Below are 17,746 nucleotides of genomic sequence, written 5' to 3'. Positions count from 1 at the left end.
CTACTAGGAATATTTCTTACGTTAGTACCAAAAAGTATTTTTATTGCATTTTATTATTACATGAAAAAAGTATAATTATACAGGTGGTATTTTTTGAAATCAGAAGTTCATAAAAGCAATACCACACATTATTGCAACACCCCTCTTTCCCCAAAACAAAATAAAACAGCATAAATCTTTACCAGATAATGATCAGGATCATCATAGCTACTTTTATGTGAATGTTAGTGTTACATCTATTGCCTGTGCTTATCTTTTGCTGCTAATAATGTTGAATTATTTATCCTTTTATTTAATGTTTAAATTTAAAAGGTATTTATTTTATGACCTTTTTGGTCTAGCTGTGCAGAAGAATAGTTGAGACTGTTTCCCTTGGAAGGCTAACAGTTGTTTCTAGTAATTCACATAAAGTCTCAGAAACAGAACACCAGTGTGTTATATACAGCAGAAATTAAAATTTCTTCCCATCTCTCATCTCTGTGTTGGAACTGAGCATTAGCTAAGAATTTAGTGTACCACAGAAGATTAGTTTTGTACTTTTTACTGAAAATTATATAGCTATTAACATTAGTATTTTTGTTTGTTAGCTGGGAAAGAAGGGTTGATGATCGTGGAAGAGTTTACTATGTGGATCATAACACAAGAACAACAACATGGCAGCGACCAACCATGGAATCAGTCAGGAACTTTGAGCAGTGGCAGTCTCAACGAAACCAACTACAGGGAGCTATGCAACAATTTAACCAACGATACCTCTATTCGGTAACTTTTAGCAAGTTATGAAATGTTAAGAAATATTTTTTCAGATATTTTTAACTTGGCTTCAGAATTACACAACTGTGTATATTGTGAGATGTTCATCTAGAAAGATGGTTAGCATCATTAACTTGAATAATGGATTCTATTTTAGAACTTCTAAAGCTACTACCACTGCAGGATTCTCACTGCTGGGTCTCCACTCTCCAGCTCAAGACCTGGCTACTTCCCAAGTGCTTAAGGTTTTCGTTCCCTAAGGACAATAGTAACTGGTATAAGTGTACACCTTCTGACCTTAGGGGAAACTTCAGTTCTGCAGCTCAGCCTCTTCTTTGAGCATTGAGTTCTTTGGGTATACTTGTCTTAGGGTGTTGGTTTTGTACTTAAGTGTTCTTGATTTTCTTTTAATCACTCAGCTTTTCGTCAGTATTCTGGTAGTTCGGCTTTCTTTCTTTGGGGCCTGTTTTGAAGTATCTGCTTTTGTTCAACTGTGAAACTTCTTGCATGGTTTCTGTGTTTTCTCTCAGGTTGTCATTCATTCCTTCAATTTTATAGTTGATCAGCCTCAAGAAACGCCGGTTCTGAGATGGGGAAAGACATTAATGAACAGATTCACTGTATCTTCTAATTGGGAGTCAAGAATAGTGTGCAGTAGTGTTAAATTGTCTACATATACCACCTAAGCAGTCAAATATTACAGAGATCATATCCAGACTCTTACTGAGGTACGCCTCTAGGAGACCCTCATAAGGTTGGTATGAGGCCAGAGGTGGAGGAGTGGGTGGGGGTGTGTGTGTGGTGTGGTGGTGGTGGGGATACAGGGTCATGTACCTCACCAAATTTCTGCCTTCCATTTACCACAGAGGTTTTCAAATTGTGGGGTGCATGGCTGGGTGCTCCCTAGGCGGGGTGGGTGACACAGGCCCGAGCCGCGCCGCTGACATGCTCGTGCCTCGTCCCCAAAGGAGCCAGGTGCTGGCTGGCAACACCCCCTAGATCCAGTCCCTGCCCGTGGGACCCGGCTGCCATGAGATGCTCCCTGAGGCACTCGCTCACTGCTGCCTTGGTGCTCAAGACTCTGCTGCTACTCCTCAGCTCAGAGGCAACACGTGAGGTGGTCACATTGCTCCCATCCCCAACATTTAAATATTGTCCCCACACCATCAAGAGTTACACATTGTCTCTGTATGAGGATGCACTGGATGCTTCAAAGGAGAAATCATTGAAGTGTAAGCCTGAGCCAATTTCAGCCTCTGAGCACTGGGATTCAGGATTAACACTGCCTGCATCAGTACAGCTTTGCTCTGAACTCACTGGGTTAGCTTTCATCACCAAAGCATCCTGTCTGAAACAGAGGATTCAACTATGCACTTAAAGTTGACTGTACTCAGCCCCAGTCTGTCTAATGAGGCTCCACATAAGAAGAATCAGGAATAGGCATAGAAAGATGCATCTCTGGTGACGCCCTTGATTCCTGGCTGCTCTGCATCAAAGCCTCTGTTTTTTTTCGCTCTGTTTAGCTTTCAGGATTAGGAGACAGAACCAGTGCGACTCTCTGCGATGTGTATGCAGGGACCTTGCCAAGTTGCCCTAGGTTATCTCCAAGACTGTCTTGAGAGATGCAATATCATCTTTGACACTTATCAGACTTCTCAACACAGTTGGAGTGGGTTTTGTTCTGTTGATGTAAAAAGCATTGGCCCTGGTGCTGGTATTCCTGGTATCTTATGCCTAAGTTCTTAGTGCAACCAGGGCTGACACCTTCTGAGATACTGTCTTGAAGCTTCTGGCATTCTAATCAATTGTCACCTGAATGGGTGCAGGGCGATGATCAGGGAAATGGCTGTTATTTGGACTGGGATGAACTGGGCGAGTCTTCTGATGCCTAATATATTTCTGTTTCCCCCTAATTTCTTTAAAAGCTGACTAAATTGGCAGATTTTGAAATAGTGTCACTCCAGCAATCTACACAGATCACAATTGCTCTCAGAAGGTTCCTGTGCCATTGCACCCTATTTCAGACCATTTCATGAAGATGTATCAGGACACCTCATCTGTCCTGTCTCTAAGATTTTTCAGGAAAAGTCTTCTTTTCAAGGTCATCCAACATTTTCCCATTTGAACCATGGAGTTCAAAAGAGAGCTAGATATATTTATGGACGATAGGTCCATCAGTGGCTATTAGCCAGGAATGGTGTCCCTAGCCTCTGTTAGCCAGAAGCTGGGATTGGGTGACAGGGCATGGATCACTTATAGATTCATAGATACTAAGGTCAGAAGGGACCACTCTGATCATCTAGTCCGACCTCCTGCACAGCGCAGGCCACAGAATGTCACCCACCACTCCTATGAAAAACCTCACCCATGTCTGAGCTATTGAAGTCCTGAAATCATGGTTCAAAACTTCAAGGAGCAGAGAAGCCTCCCTCCAGTCCCAACCATGCCCCATGCTACAGAGGAAGGCAAAAAAACCTCCAGGGCCTCTCCAATCTGCCCTGGAGGAAAACTCCCTCCCGACCCCAAACATGGCAATCAGCCAAACCCTGAACACATGGGCAAGATTCACCAGCCAGATACCCAGGAAAGAGTTTTCTATAGTAAATCAGATCCCATCCATCTAATATCCCATCTCAGGGGATTTGGCCTATTTACCCTGAATATTTAAAGATCAATTACTTACCAAAATCCCATTATCCCATCATACCATCTCCTCCATAAACTTATCGAGTAGAATCTTAAAACCAGATAGATCTCTTGCCCCCACTGCTTCCCTTGGAAGGTTATTCCAAAACTTCACTCCTCTGATGGTTAAAAACCTTCGTCTGATTTCAAGTCTAAACTTCCTGGTGGCCAGTTTATACCCATTTGTTCTTGTGTCCACATTGGTGCTGAGCTGAAATAATTCCTCTCCCTCTCCTATATTTATCCCTCTGATATATTTATAGAGAGCAATCATATCTCCCCTCAACCTTCTTTTAGTTAGGCTAAACAAGCCAAGCTCCTTAAGTCTCCTTTCATAAGACAAGTTTTCCATTCCTCGGATCATCCTAGTAGCCCTTCTCTGTACCTGCTCCAGTTTGAATTCATCTTTTTTAAACATGGGAGACCAGAACTGCACACAGCATTCTAGGTGAGGTCTCACCAGTGCCTTGTATAACGGTACTAAAACCTCCTTATCCCTACTGGAAATGCCTCTCCTGATGCATCCCAAAACCGCATTAGCTTTTTTCACAGCCATATCACATTGGCAGCTCATAGTCATCCTATGATCAACCAATACTCCAAGGTCCTTCTCCTCTTCCGTTACTTCTAATTGATGCATCCCTAACTTATAACTAAAATTCTTATTTATCCCTAAATGCATAACCTTACACTTCTCACTATTAAATTTCATCCTATTACTATTACTCCAGTTTACAAGGTCATCCAGATCCTCCTGTATAATATCCCGATCCTTCTCCGAATTGGCAATACCTCCCAGCTTTGTATCATCTGCAAACTTTATTAGCACACTCCCACTTTTTGTGCCAAGGTCAGTAACAAAAAGATTAAATAAGATTGGTCCCAAAACCGATCCCTGAGGAACTCCACTGGTAACCTCCCTCCAACCTGACAGTTCGCCTTTCAGTAGGACCCGTTGCAGTCTCCCCTTTAACCAATTCCTTATCCACCTTTTGATGTTCATATTGATCCCCATCTTCTCCAATTTAACTAATAATTCCCCATGTGGCACGGTATCAAATGCCTTACTGAAATCTAGGTAAATTAGATCCACTGCATTTCCTTTTATCTAAAAAATCTGTTACCTTTTCAAAAAAGGAGATTAGGTTGGTTTGGCACGATCTACCTTTTGTAAAACCATGTTGTATTTTGTCCCATTTACCATTGACTTCAATGTCCTTAACTAATTTCTCCTTCAAAATTTTTTCCAGGACCTTGCATACTACAGATGTCAAACTAACTGGCCAGTAGTTACCCGGATCACTTTTTTTTCCTTTCTTAAAAATAGGAACTATATTAGCAATTCTCCAATCATTCGGTACTATTCCTGAGTTTACAGATTCATTAAAAATTCTTGCTAATGGGCTTGCAATTTCAGGTGCCAATTCCTTTAATATTCTTGGATGAAGATTATCTGGGCCCCCCGATTTAGTCCCATTAAGCTGTTTCAGTTTCGCTTCTACCTATGATATGGTAATATCTACCTCTATATCCTCCTTCCCATTTGTCATGCTACCATTATCCCCAAGATCCTCTTTAGCCTTATTAAAGACTGAGGCAAAGTATTTGTTTAGATATTGGGCCATGCCTAGATTATCTTTAACCTCCGCTCCATCCTCAGTGTTAAGCGGCCCGACTTCTTCCTTCTTAGTTTTCTTCTTATTTATATGGCTATAGAACCTTTTACTATTGGTTTTAATTCCCTTTGCAAGGTCCAACTCTACTCGACTTTTAGCCTCTCTGACTTTATCCCTACATCTTCTGACCTCAATTAGGTAGCTTTCCTTGCTGATCCCTCCCATCTTCCACTCCCTGTATGCTTTCTGCTTCTTCATAATCACCTCTCTAAGATGCTTGCTCATCCAGCTTGGTCTACAACTCCTTCCTATGAATTTTTTCCCCTTTCTTGGGATACAGGCTTCCGATAGCTTCTGCAGTTTTGATTTAAAGTAATCCCAGGCCTCAACTACCTTTAGATCCATAAGTTCTTCAGTCCAATCCACTTCCCTAACTAATTTCCTTAATTTTTGAAAGTCAGCCCTTTTGAAATCAAAAACCCTAGTTGCAGATTTATTTTTGTTAATCCTTCCATTTAGTTTGAACTGAATTAGCTCATGATCACTTGAGCCAAGATTGTCCCCTACAACCATTTCTTCTATGAGGTCCTCGCTACTCACCAAAATTAAATCTAAAATGGCATCCCCTCTAGTCGGTTCAGCAACTACTTGATGAAGGAATCCATCAGCTATCGCATCTAGGAAAATCTGAGCCCTATTATTATTACTAGCACTGGTCCTCCAGTCTATATCTGGGAAGTTAAAGTCTCCCATAATCACGCAGTTTCCATTAGTATTTACTTTATTAAAGACATTAAAAAGGGCTCTATCCATATCCAAATTAGATCCCGGAAGTCTATAGCACACCCCAAGCACTATCGTAGGAGAGGCTTTACTAGTTTTCTAGTATCACTTGATGATAACCTGTCGGATCGTTCCCTTTGGGGCATCTGCCATTGGCCACTGTCAGAGGACAGGATACTGGGCTTGATGGACCTTTGGTCTGACCCAGTATGGCCGCTCTTTTATGTTCTTATGAGATCGGTGGTCATGCTAGCTTTGGATGTGGCCAGAGGGAAGACTAAGGAAACACACACTGTTGTGCCCCAGAACTTGAACTCTGATGCTAGAATTCATTTTTACTAAGAGGTTACCAGTCAATGGCTGGAGCCATTAATGTCGTGACTGCCAGGTCAAAGAGCAGGTATAGCCTTACGGAAAATAGGCGTTTGGTCTTGTCAGATTCCTTTCCCATGACAAGTATCATGACCTTAAATGAGTAGAGGAATGATATGTGGGCCTGCCCCAGTATTAGGTGTACGTGGCCTTTGATGCAGGTGAGATAGTAGTAAGAGCAGAGCTTGTCTGCAGGCCTCTAGCTTCTGTCAGAAGGTTAAAAAGAAGAACTTGAGCACCTACTTTACGTAAGGATAACCTTTTTCAGGAACAGATGGAGGCCTCTTGAGAGAAAGTGAAAGATTTGACAGTCATCCTGTGTTCTTTGTACCTCAGTCCCATCCTCTCGGCCCTACCTGTGGTGTAGGGAAAGGAACATTGTACTTAAACCTTGCTTTCACATTGAAGGTTGGTCCCAAGGGCACTCTGGCTCAGTAGTATAAGCCCCTTTGTGAGAACCAAATATCCAGGTTTTTCTTCAAGGAACCTGTAGTTCCTGCTAACTCAGATATTGATTGGACTATTCTAAGGCCATTGGTTAGTATGGGTATTCCCATAGTGGATCAAACTTGTTCTTATGTGGTGAGACAGGTGTTAAGGACTTTTCCCTTCACTCCTTTCCATGGTTCTTCTCACCCAGACAGAAAGCAGAATACCAGAAGTCCAAAGTGCACGCAATGCAATGTTTATTGGGGTTAGTTTCAAGCAAACATATCCATAGCTCTGACACCACAGAGCCTTTTCCCAATGTTCCGTTCCCCACTCCTCTTTCTTAGTAGGCATAATTATGCTGTAGTGCACGCCCTTGATCCCACCCCTTACAATTTATGGTCATGTTCCGTTTTGGAGGGTCATGAGGCTGAGAGCTTTGTATTGCCTCTTTTGTATCCCATGGGCGGGTAAGGAGTGATGTTGTGCTTGGGTCAGAGACGGACATTTCTTTGGCTTGTACTGTTTCTTATACCTTCCCCACATTGCCCCTCCCGACTGGTTGCTTGACCTTGGCTAGAGTGGAGCCAGGCAGCCTTCCAGTGTTTGCTCATATATTACACTCCCACCATACACAGTAATACTTTAGCTCTATCCCTATCTTTTCTCATTATATTAACAAACCCGTCTGATTGAGCAGAAGCAACACAGTGTCTTTGTTCACACATATTAGTAAGGATATAAGAGAATCAAATATCAAACCCAAAATTCTATCCCCAGGATAACAAACGGGTTTATATACTAACAGCAGGGAGAACAGAAGCTCCCAATCTACACCTGTAGTGTCCCTGTGAGTGTTTCATTTTAGGGGAATATGTGCCTTCAATCACAAATTTTTGGTAGCAGTGCCCTCTTGGACCATGCGTGCACTCTACACACCCCCCTGCCCTGTATCTAGACTCTGTAGGATTGCACAGGTGAGCCACCCTCAGTTCCTTCTCAGTTGCCTTGGCCTCAGACAGAGCATTCAGCATCCCCATTTCAATTGGTCATGCTTGCCTCGGCTAGCCTTTAGTTAGTTGTTAGTTTAGTGTTTAGTTAAATTTGTTGTTTCCTCTAAAGAGGATTGTTACTTGTCCTCTTTATTTTCCCCCTACTTCCTTTGGAGAGGTTCTCTGTTCTGTTGAGTGGGTTTGCCAGGATCACTAGGATTCAAATATTGCTTTACTTGCTGGGAGGGTATCCCAGTCAGCGATAAGGATGGTCATTTCCAGTTCATTTTTTGCCTGAGGAACACATACACCCCTCAGAATTGCAATTTTTCTCAGTCATTAAGAGCAGGGCAAGGAAAAACCAGGCAAGTAAGCTCAGACTCCTGTGATGAAATGATCTCTTTCCTGGCCTCAGATTCAGGTCAGGAGGCTCTCTCCTCCCAACCCACTACCATATATCAGTCTCTGATTGAGCACGATGCTCGGTCTGCCTTGGCATTGCAGTCACCCAGATCTTCAGGGAAGAAGTTGGAAGGTTCTGGGAAAGCTCTCTAAGAAGAGGAGTTCTAGTTCTCATAAATAACCTACATCTAAAAGATCTCAATCTTTGGAAAGATTAACAGTGTTCCAGCCCTCAGGTACCAGTCTGGGTAGCGTTAAGACTCCATGCTCCTAAGACTCTTAGCTCCCCTAGGGGCCATGACCTGAAGCATGCTTCAGTACTATCAAAACATGATCGGAGCAGCTGGGAGAAAAAGCCTACTTCTAGCAATTAGATGTCAATGGACCTCCCACCACCTCTTTCGGTACCCAATATTATGATTCCTTCGGTACTGCAAAAATCCAACCATACACCTCAGCCAGCAATCACTTTGAAGCAGTCAGCATCATTGGTACCATCAAATTCCACTGCAAGGGACCTATCTAAGTAGAGCCTTACCTGCAGTACCATTAGTTCATCAGATATCATAGGAATTTAGATATTCCAGAGACCTGTTTGTGTTGGATGAGCTGAAGTCTCCTCTCTTGATGGGTACCGAACACCTCTTGGTACTGAGATCTACACGGTCACCAGAATTACACCTCTCCTTGGTACCTCCTGATTCTCCATTGTTTTCTGGTGGAGATGCCCCTTTTGATGTTGAAGAGGACCTTTCCTCAGTCTCTCATATCTCAGTATAAAGCTCTCCCACCTGCCATTGTGGGAATCCTATTGTATTCCACTGTGGGTTAACGCACATGTCCAAAGCCAGAGAATTTTAAAGTAGTGTCTGCTGGCCTGTGTGTGTAACCTGGCTCACCTTGTGCCTCCATCCAGGGATAAAAGGCAGGGTGGACTGACAATCTCTCTAATTCCTTTTCACTGCCGCACAGTTTGGATCAGAACCTCCAGTGTCTGTAGCTTCAGCCTACAAACTAAGATTTAGCTTTAGCTTTGTAAATAGTTTTAACGGTTTGTGTACTCTCTTTGGGGAAACACCCATACCCTGTTTGGGTACTGAACTATGCCTAGGACTCTGGGCTTCAAACACTTTGTTTCCTGCCCGTGATCCTTCTGTTAGCAACGACCACCAGCTCTGCCTGTACTGCCTTGGGGAAGCCCACATCATGCTGAGGTGCAGTATTTGCCAGTAGTTCCCCAGCCATACCTGAGAAGGACGGGAACTTCATCTCCAGAAATACCACATGGAGAAGGCCATGAGGCCTCAATTAGACCCTGGCCAGGGAAACCCCTCCCCTTTCATACATCGGCCTGATTCAACAAGGAGTGCACCTACTGCTGTAAAGTCCACCTCTGGTGCAGGAGAATCTACCCTCGCAGATCCCTCCCAGTAGGATCTTGTCGGAAATCCAAGAAGCACTCTCATAAGCATGAGACTAAGTCTTGCTCTAAATTCACTTCAGAGAAGTCAAATTCATCTCGAGCAAGCCCATCAGCTTGGTGTGTGAGGACTTAGGATGTCCTTAAGTCCCAGAGACATGACAATAAAGCCCAAAAGCATTGGGCTACATCAGTACCCAACGACTATCGATCAGTACCATCATTTGCATAACTTCCTAAACCCCAGGATCTGCCAACAGTGACAAAGACTGATCACGGTCAACTTCTCCTATCTATGACACGGTCTTCCTTGATAGCTACACAATCTCCTCTGATTCCAGCGGCTCAGATAAGTAGAACCTTTCTCACACTGGGGAGATCTAAATCTGTTGCTGTTCTACAGGATGTTTTCACTTTTCTGGATCCGGAATTCCTTCCATCAGGCCTCTCTGTTTCCAGAGAGATAACACCATCAAGGGAGACGACCTCTGGGCAGAAGCAACACACAGTGTCTTTGTCAACTCTCCTCCAGAGGCACCAACAGTATTGTCCCTGGAGCCAGAATCGGCCTTCTCTTCATAAGGAGATTCTGAAGCAGCTGATGAACCCCATCCTACATATCCTCTGACACCCAAAAGACCTATATCAGTTTGAGATTAAACTCTGCCTCATCTAACTCAGAGCCATTGGTACTCCATTCCTTGGAGGCCTCTACAACCACCTGTTGATCCCTCTTACTGGCTATATTGGGATTGTGGGGACCAGCACCTCCCTGCAGAGTTGGTCTGATCTGCTAGGGAGTCATCCCTTTCCTCCCCTTTTAAGGGGACACTCAGATCTGCTCCTGGATCCTACAGTGGAGGAGGTACATTACCAACTGGATCTCGCAGTTCTACTATTACCAGTAAGACTGCCGTCTTCATCTCCATCTCCAAACGAAATGGAGAATCCTATGTCTCTGTCTCACCCTGATGACTTCAGACAGTTCCAGGACCACCTTCACAGAGTTTCTGGAGAACTACAGATGCATCTTGAATAGGTTCCTGTTAATGAAGCCATACTGGAGACAGTTAGGCAGGGGTGTGCCAAACTGTCCACTTGCATTCCCACCCACAAGAGGATGGAGAAGTGTTATTTTGTACCAGCCAAAGGGACAGAATTTTTGTTTTCTCACCCCACTCCCAACTTGGTCCAAACTTGCGGTGGTCCGGTCTTCTAGATTGGATGCTGCCCTTAGAAATGCAGTCTTGTCTGTAGTCTTGGACTCGACTCTGAAGATCCTCTTTCCAGCTGGGGATAATGCTCCGGAATTACCTGAAGTGAGTACCCAGTGAAATACTACTTGAGGAATGAGAGGTTACTCACCTTGTGCAGTAAGTGGAGTTTTGAAATGTGTCCCCCTATGGCTACTCTCTTTCCCCTCTTCTTCAGAATTTCCTCTCTGGGGCTATGTGGTGGAGAAGGAACTGAGGGTGGTTCACCCATATAGCCCTATATAGTCTCAGTGCGGGGCATAAGGATGTTTAGGGCTCCTGTGTGGGCCATATGGGCACTGTACCAAAAAATCAAATTGAAGGCACATGGGGCATGTGCTCCCTTGAAATAGAGCACCCAGAGGAATATACATCTAGAAGAATTCCAGTTCCTGCACAAGGTAAGTAACCTTTACTTATTTCGTATATTTTTTTATCATGTCCTCTTTTGTTCATCCCCCTTTTAAGGAAAAGGACCCCATTCTTTTTTCAGTCTTTCATGAAGTGCAGCAATGGTGTGCAGTCATCTCTAAGAGAGTGCTTTGGTACTTTCCTATGCTAAGGTTGTACTTAGGTACCAAAATATCTTAAGAACTTGGGGTGTTCTGCTTGTTTTGTGCTATGAGAGCTGTGGAGTCTCAGGAATGAGAATCCTGCAATATATCAAAGAAGCAGAAATATACAGCAAGTAATTTTTCCCTCTCGTGATCCTAATAGCAGCTGATGCTTTGAGACACTTTGAAAAAACATTCTATTTTCAAATGAATATTTCATTTATCCCTTTTTCCTCTGTATTCTTTATTGTTAAAGATGTCTGCTTGTATGCAGAATCCTTAAGAGTTAATAGGTTCTAGGGGTTCATCTGAGGCAAAAATCATTGTTTATAATACCCAAATGTGATCAGCATAATTATGATTTCAGGTAGTATGTAATCAAAAATACTGATGCACTCTTAGGAAACAAAGATACTGTTTGAAAGCCATTAATCGTAGTGCTCAAAAAAAAAAAGAGAGAGAGAGAGAAGAGAAATGTAGAAAATGTTATGTTGGCAGGATTGTCTGTTTAAGTGCAGTGTATTTCAAATTTTTATTACAGGTGCAATTATTTCTTTAATAAAACAGAAATAGGAAAACAGTATAATTATATGTAATTGCACTTTTCTGTTAACTAATCTAAGTACAATATTTATGATCTGTGTTCATGGAATTATACCTTCATCTAAAATATGGCCTGCCTTTGCTTTAATGATGTCTTTTACCATTATCACTGTTTTTCAGGCCAACTTGAAACATGTTTACTTTTTTCCCTTCAGAATGCATTAGGCAACTGTTACAATGTGTCCTCTCTGACCTTATATTCACCAGTCCTAATTTGGTGACCCACTTTATGATTGGTCAGTCAGACACCAATATTAAAAAAAGGAAAGAGAAATTGAGTGTTTGATGGCTTACTTGCTTCTCTTTACAACTGCTTTCCATATATTTGTCATGTTTGGTGGATAGTTCAGTTGCATTAGCTACAGTTCCCATTAATAGTAAAACAAAAACATTGAAGAATGATAATAAAACAAGAAACAAATATTAAGGAGAACGCATTTGTTGGCTACGGCGCTGCTGTATGTTTTTTATTACAGAGTAACTAAAATTAATCTGCATACAGATTAGAACAATTTAGTGCTTTGAGTTTGCCTCTGAAAGGAAGAGGAAGCTATTTGCAGATAAATTATAGAAAAACTATAAAGTGAGATGTTTGATGGTGGATTTTGTTACCCAAGGGATTGGATTAGCTCTCCCTTAGTGGTAAAATAACCTATCTGTTGACCTGAGTGGCCAAAACAACATCATCTTAGGATAAGAAGTGCAGTCAGGGTACCCAAACAATTTTAACTCCTCCCTGTAGTGATGCCATGAGAAGAAAAAATATATCTGTTTAAAAAAAAAATCAGTTTATTCTGGGACCACTAACACTAACATGTGTTAATCATAATCATATGGTTATTGCATAACATTAGTATAGACCAGAGTTAAGGTGGTGTAGGTGCCTTAACTCTGCATTTCTTAGCTTAACAGGTTTGGATTTCTTTTAAATGTAACCTTAACTGAATTTGATGAGTTTGTAATGGTTGGTTTTGGAATTATTACAATGTCTCTATAACAAAAAAAAATTATATAAAAAATAAAAAAGACAACCCAAAGCAACTTATGTGAAAGAAAATTGTGCCTCCCCAGTCTGTTTGTTTGAGACTCAACAAAATAGTAGATAATGGAGAAATATGATATACATTATGATATATACATAATTATATATGTTAATTAGAAGCACGGGCAGGAGATGCACAGTTTTCTTTTACACAAGCTATGTTGGTTTGTCTGTCTCATAGATGTTTTAAGGCTCTGTTTCATTTCACCTATTTTGCCTTGAACTGAAATAAAGCTCTCTAATTTGTAACTTCCAGGATCATCTTTAGTGCTTTTTAAAGCTATTTACAATATTTGCTCCTCCAGGTTTGTAGCTGATTTTAAGGAGAGATTGCATGTTTTTATCATCGGCTCAAACACTTCCTTCAAAAATCTTGGCTGCATACATGCCATCCAGTCAGGAGATCTGTAGTGTCATCAGTTTGTTCCAGCATGTCTTTTTACAAACATCTTAATCTCTTATCATGTCTCCTCTTTATTTCCTAAAAATAGGAGATCTAGGGAAAGTAACCATTTAGGCCCTCATCCTGCAAGGTTATATGCTTAATTTTTTATGCATGTGAGTAATTGCATTAACTTTATTCATGTTATAAAGTTAAACACACTTTTGCGGGATCAGGGGCTTCACTTCTCTTCAGTGTTCTTTATTCTCCTTAATTGTTCCCTTCATACCTTTATAGTCTAAAGAACCACTGATTCTTTTGCAGCTTCCTGCTTCTGACATACTTAAAGAATTTGTTTTTGCATATTTGTCTTACTGGTTTTCAGAATACCTCTTAATCCATTTAATTTCTGTTTTACAGTTCAACTGCCATTGAATGTTCTTGGACAATCCAGTTCTTCATTAGATGTATTTTTCTCACTTTAACTTTGTGCACTCAAAGATGCAGGCAGAAAATAGAAAAACTATCTCAATCTGTATCTGTGCATCTTGCTGTTTGTCTACACTGGGAAAATGAGCCATGTTAGAAATGCCAGTTACACTACTTTGCACCAATGTACAGTAGATTGTTGTATTTAAAAATGTGTTAGGTTGACAATGACCAACTGATGGATTTTTAAACACTATACTTACTCTGTACTGTGTGCCAAGTGGTGTTTAACAATGTATTTGTTAAAACATGTTACCTAACGTGAAGAAAAGGAGTACTTACTCCTTCTCTTTTTGCGAATACAGACTAACAAGGCTGCTACTCAGAAACCTGTTACCTAACATGTTTCTAACGTGACTCGTAAAAAAACAACCCTGGATGAAAATAGCTGCACTTGATTAGGGGAAGAGTCACAGTGTCCCTGCAAAGAATATTTCATGTTACCCATGATTTAGACAGTTCAACCCTTGGTATCTGTAAGAACAATTCAGAAAGTCTTATCTAAATATTTGAAAGGATTTAGACTTGTTGCTAAATCAGATCAAAGTTGTTTTATACCTTAATTGGCTCAACATTTTCATCTGTAGAATCACCTCTTTCTGTTGATATAGTATGTCAACCGTAAATCCTAGATTCTTCTATCCGTTGATTCAGAAGACTCTGTGGACCTCTCAATCACCTTTTGATATCTAATTTTTGGCATGTTTTATGTCCGTTACCAACTGTTCTCCTTTACTCTCACCATCATACTGGAATTGTTGTCTGACAGGATGATTGTGATTATATAAAAAGAAAAGGAGGACTTGTGGCACCTTAGAGACTAACAAATTTATTTGAGCATAAGCTTTCTTGAGCCACAGCTCACTTCATCGAATGCATTCAGTGGAAAATACAGTGGGGAGATTTATATACACAGAGAACATGAAACAATGGGTGTTATCATACACACGTAAGGAGAGTTATCACTTAAGATGAGGTATTACCAGCGGGGCGGGGGGAGAAAACCTTTTGTCGTGATAATCAAGGTGGGCCATTTCCAGCAGTTGACAAGAATGTCTGAGGAACAGTGGGAGCGGGGAGGGGGGAGAGAATAGTTTTACTTTGTGTAATGACCCATCCACTCCCAGTCTCTATTCAAGCCTAAGTTAATTGTATCCAGTTTGCAAATTAATTCCAATTCAGCAGTCTCTCGGTGAAGTCTGTTTTTGAATTTTTTTGTTGAAGAATAGCCACTCTTAGGTCTGTAATCGAGTGACCAGAGAGATTGAAGTGTTCTCCAACTGGTTTTTGAATGTTATAATTCTTGACGTCTGATTTGTATCCATTTATTCTTTTACGTAGAGACTGTCCAGTTTGACCAATGTACATGGCAGAGAGGCATTGCTGACAAATGGCATATATTATATTGGTAGATGCGCAGGTGAATGAGCCTCTGATAGTGCGGCTGATGTGATTAGGCCCTATGATGGTGTCCCCTGAATAGATATGATGTTGATGGTGGGATGGAAATTGTTGAAATCATGGTGGAATTCCTCAAGGGCTTCTTTTCCATGGGTCCAGATGATGAAGATGTCATCAACGTAGTGCAAGTAGAGTAGGGGCATTAGGGGACGAGAGCTGAGGCAGCGTTGTTCTAATTCAGCCATAAAAATGTTAGCATACTGTGGGGCCATGCAGGTACCCATCGCAGTGCCACTGATTTTGAAGGTATACATTGTCCCCAAATGTGAAATAGTTATGGGTGAGGACAAAGTCACAAAGTTCAGCCACCAGGTTAGCCGTGACATTATTGGGGATACTGTTCCTGACGGCTTGTAGTCCATCTTTGTGTGGAATGTCGGTCCATTCTTACAAGTACAATACCCACCTGCTGAAGTGAAGAAAAAGATTGACAGAGCCAGAAGAGTACCCAGAAGTCACCTACTACAGGACAGGCCCAACAAAGAAAATAACAGAACGCCACTAGCCATCACCTTCAGCCCCCAACTAAAACCTCTTCAACGCATCATCAAGGATGTACAACCTATCCTGAAGGACAACCCATCACTCTCTCATATCTTGGGAGACAGGCCAGTCCTTGCTTACAGACAGCCCCCCAATCTGAAGCAAATACTCACCAGCAACCACACACCACACAACTGAACCACTAACCCAGGAACCTATCCTTGCAACAAAGCCCGTTGTCAACTCTGCACACATATCTATTCAGGGGACACCATCATAGGGCCTAATCACATCAGCCACACTATGAGGCTCGTTCACCTGCGCATCTACCAATGTGATATATGCCATCATGTGCCAGCAATGCCCCCTCTGCCATGTACATTGGTCAAACTGGACAGTCTCTACGTAAAAGATTAAAGGGACACAAATCAGACGTCAAGAATTATAACATTCAAAAACCAGTCAGAGAACACTTCAGTCTCTCTGGTCACACGATTACAGACCTGAGAGTGGCTATTCTTCAACAAAAAAAAAAAAAAAACTTCAAAAATAGACTCCAAGGAGAGACTGCTGAATTGGAATTAATTTGCAAGCTGGATACAATTAACTTAGGCTTGAATAGAGACTGGGAGTGGATGAGTCATTACATAAAGTAAAACTATTTCCCCATGTTATTTCTCGCCCCACCCCACCCTCCCACTGTTCCTCAGATGTTCTTGTTAACTGCTGGAAATGGCCCACCTTGATTATCACCACAAAAGGTTTTCCTCCTTCCCCCCTCCTTCCTGCTGGTAATAGCTCATCTTAAGTGATCACTCTCCTTACAGTGTGTATGATAAAACTCATTGTTTCATGTTCTCTGTGTGTGTGTGTATATATATAACTCCCCACTGTATTTTCCACTGAATGCATCTGATGAAGTGAGCGGTAGCTCACGAAAGCTTATGCTCAAATTTTAGTCTCTAAGGTGCCACAAGTACTCCTTTTCTTTTTTGCGAATACAGACTAACACGGCTGCTACTCTGAAACACATTTTGTTACAACCTTGGTATAGCTCTCCATAGTAGCTAGCACAGGGTAAATGCATCCATTTTAATGAAACATGGGTTTTTGTCCAGTTCCTCAGGGAAGAAACGTGTTCACAGAATGGTTCTGCCAATGGCCCCAAACCTAGGCAAACCACATCGTTTGTACAGTGGAAATAAAAAAAATCCTATCTTGAGGATCCCATGTCAAAATGTGCTCCACACACCCAGCCACATCCAAACTCAGCCACATGTTTTTTGGATGCTTCAGCTCATTTGTGCTTCCCACTGACTTGCACATGGATCAAACCACAAGAAAGAGAACTGTGCTTAATAACTATTTTAAAAGGCGGTGTATAGCACGTGTTGGGGCCTGGTATTTAGTTCAGAAACAGGTGCCCATAAGGTGTGTCACTCTCATTTTTATTTATAAATGAGTCACATGGGCAAGCAGTTGGAAGGATATGTAAAGATGACCCAAGGTGGCACAAATCCTGCTTTCCCGTTTACAGACCATAAAGTGGGTAACTCATCAATTCAGATTGATATATTTTAAGACCTAGAAACAAAATTTAAAGGTAAAAATTACTATATTCTTCAAAGGATGCATTTTCCCACAACTTAATTTTGTGTTTCCTTTTAGCAGTAAGCTCACCAAGATACTTCTGTAAATATGAGACATATTCTGTTAAGAAAGGATTGTGAGAACATTTCTATTATGAGCCTTGTTATGAGGTTTGACACAACTGTACAAACAACTGATTCAGTATTTCTTCTATATTTTTGTAATGGTTCCATAAGACAAGATGGTAGTATAGTATACAGTAATCTTAAAGCCCTTTTAAGTATGACTGGTATTTGCATGCTGATTAGGGCCTCCATTGACACTATTAATAATATTTTGAAGCACCTAGTATCCCTAGTACAAAGCCTTAAAGGAAGCAGTTGACTATATTAAAGATGATTTTAATTGCTCTTTTATTTCTCCTCTGACCAATTGCA

The 17,746-nt window shown here is 41.4% G+C and overlaps 1 protein-coding gene across 6 annotated transcripts in view; it reads left to right on the top strand.

The window, feature by feature from the left end:
- The window catches only part of WWP1 (WW domain containing E3 ubiquitin protein ligase 1), a 151,788-nt gene that overhangs the window by 78,471 nt on the left and 55,571 nt on the right, over positions 1 to 17,746 (top strand). For all 6 annotated transcript variants that reach the window (XM_038388536.2, XM_043507649.1, XM_043507650.1 and 3 more), the window contains one exon: positions 588 to 762. In XM_038388536.2, the coding sequence (XP_038244464.1) occupies positions 588 to 762 (175 nt within the window). The remainder of the gene's footprint in view (positions 1 to 587; positions 763 to 17,746) is intronic.

Source organism: Dermochelys coriacea, chromosome 2, assembly GCF_009764565.3.
Source record: "Dermochelys coriacea isolate rDerCor1 chromosome 2, rDerCor1.pri.v4, whole genome shotgun sequence".
In the NCBI taxonomy this organism is placed as follows: domain Eukaryota; kingdom Metazoa; phylum Chordata; order Testudines; family Dermochelyidae; genus Dermochelys; species Dermochelys coriacea.
The sequence above is the reverse complement of the archived record's forward strand: the minus strand, read 5'-3'. Positions and strand labels throughout refer to the sequence as shown.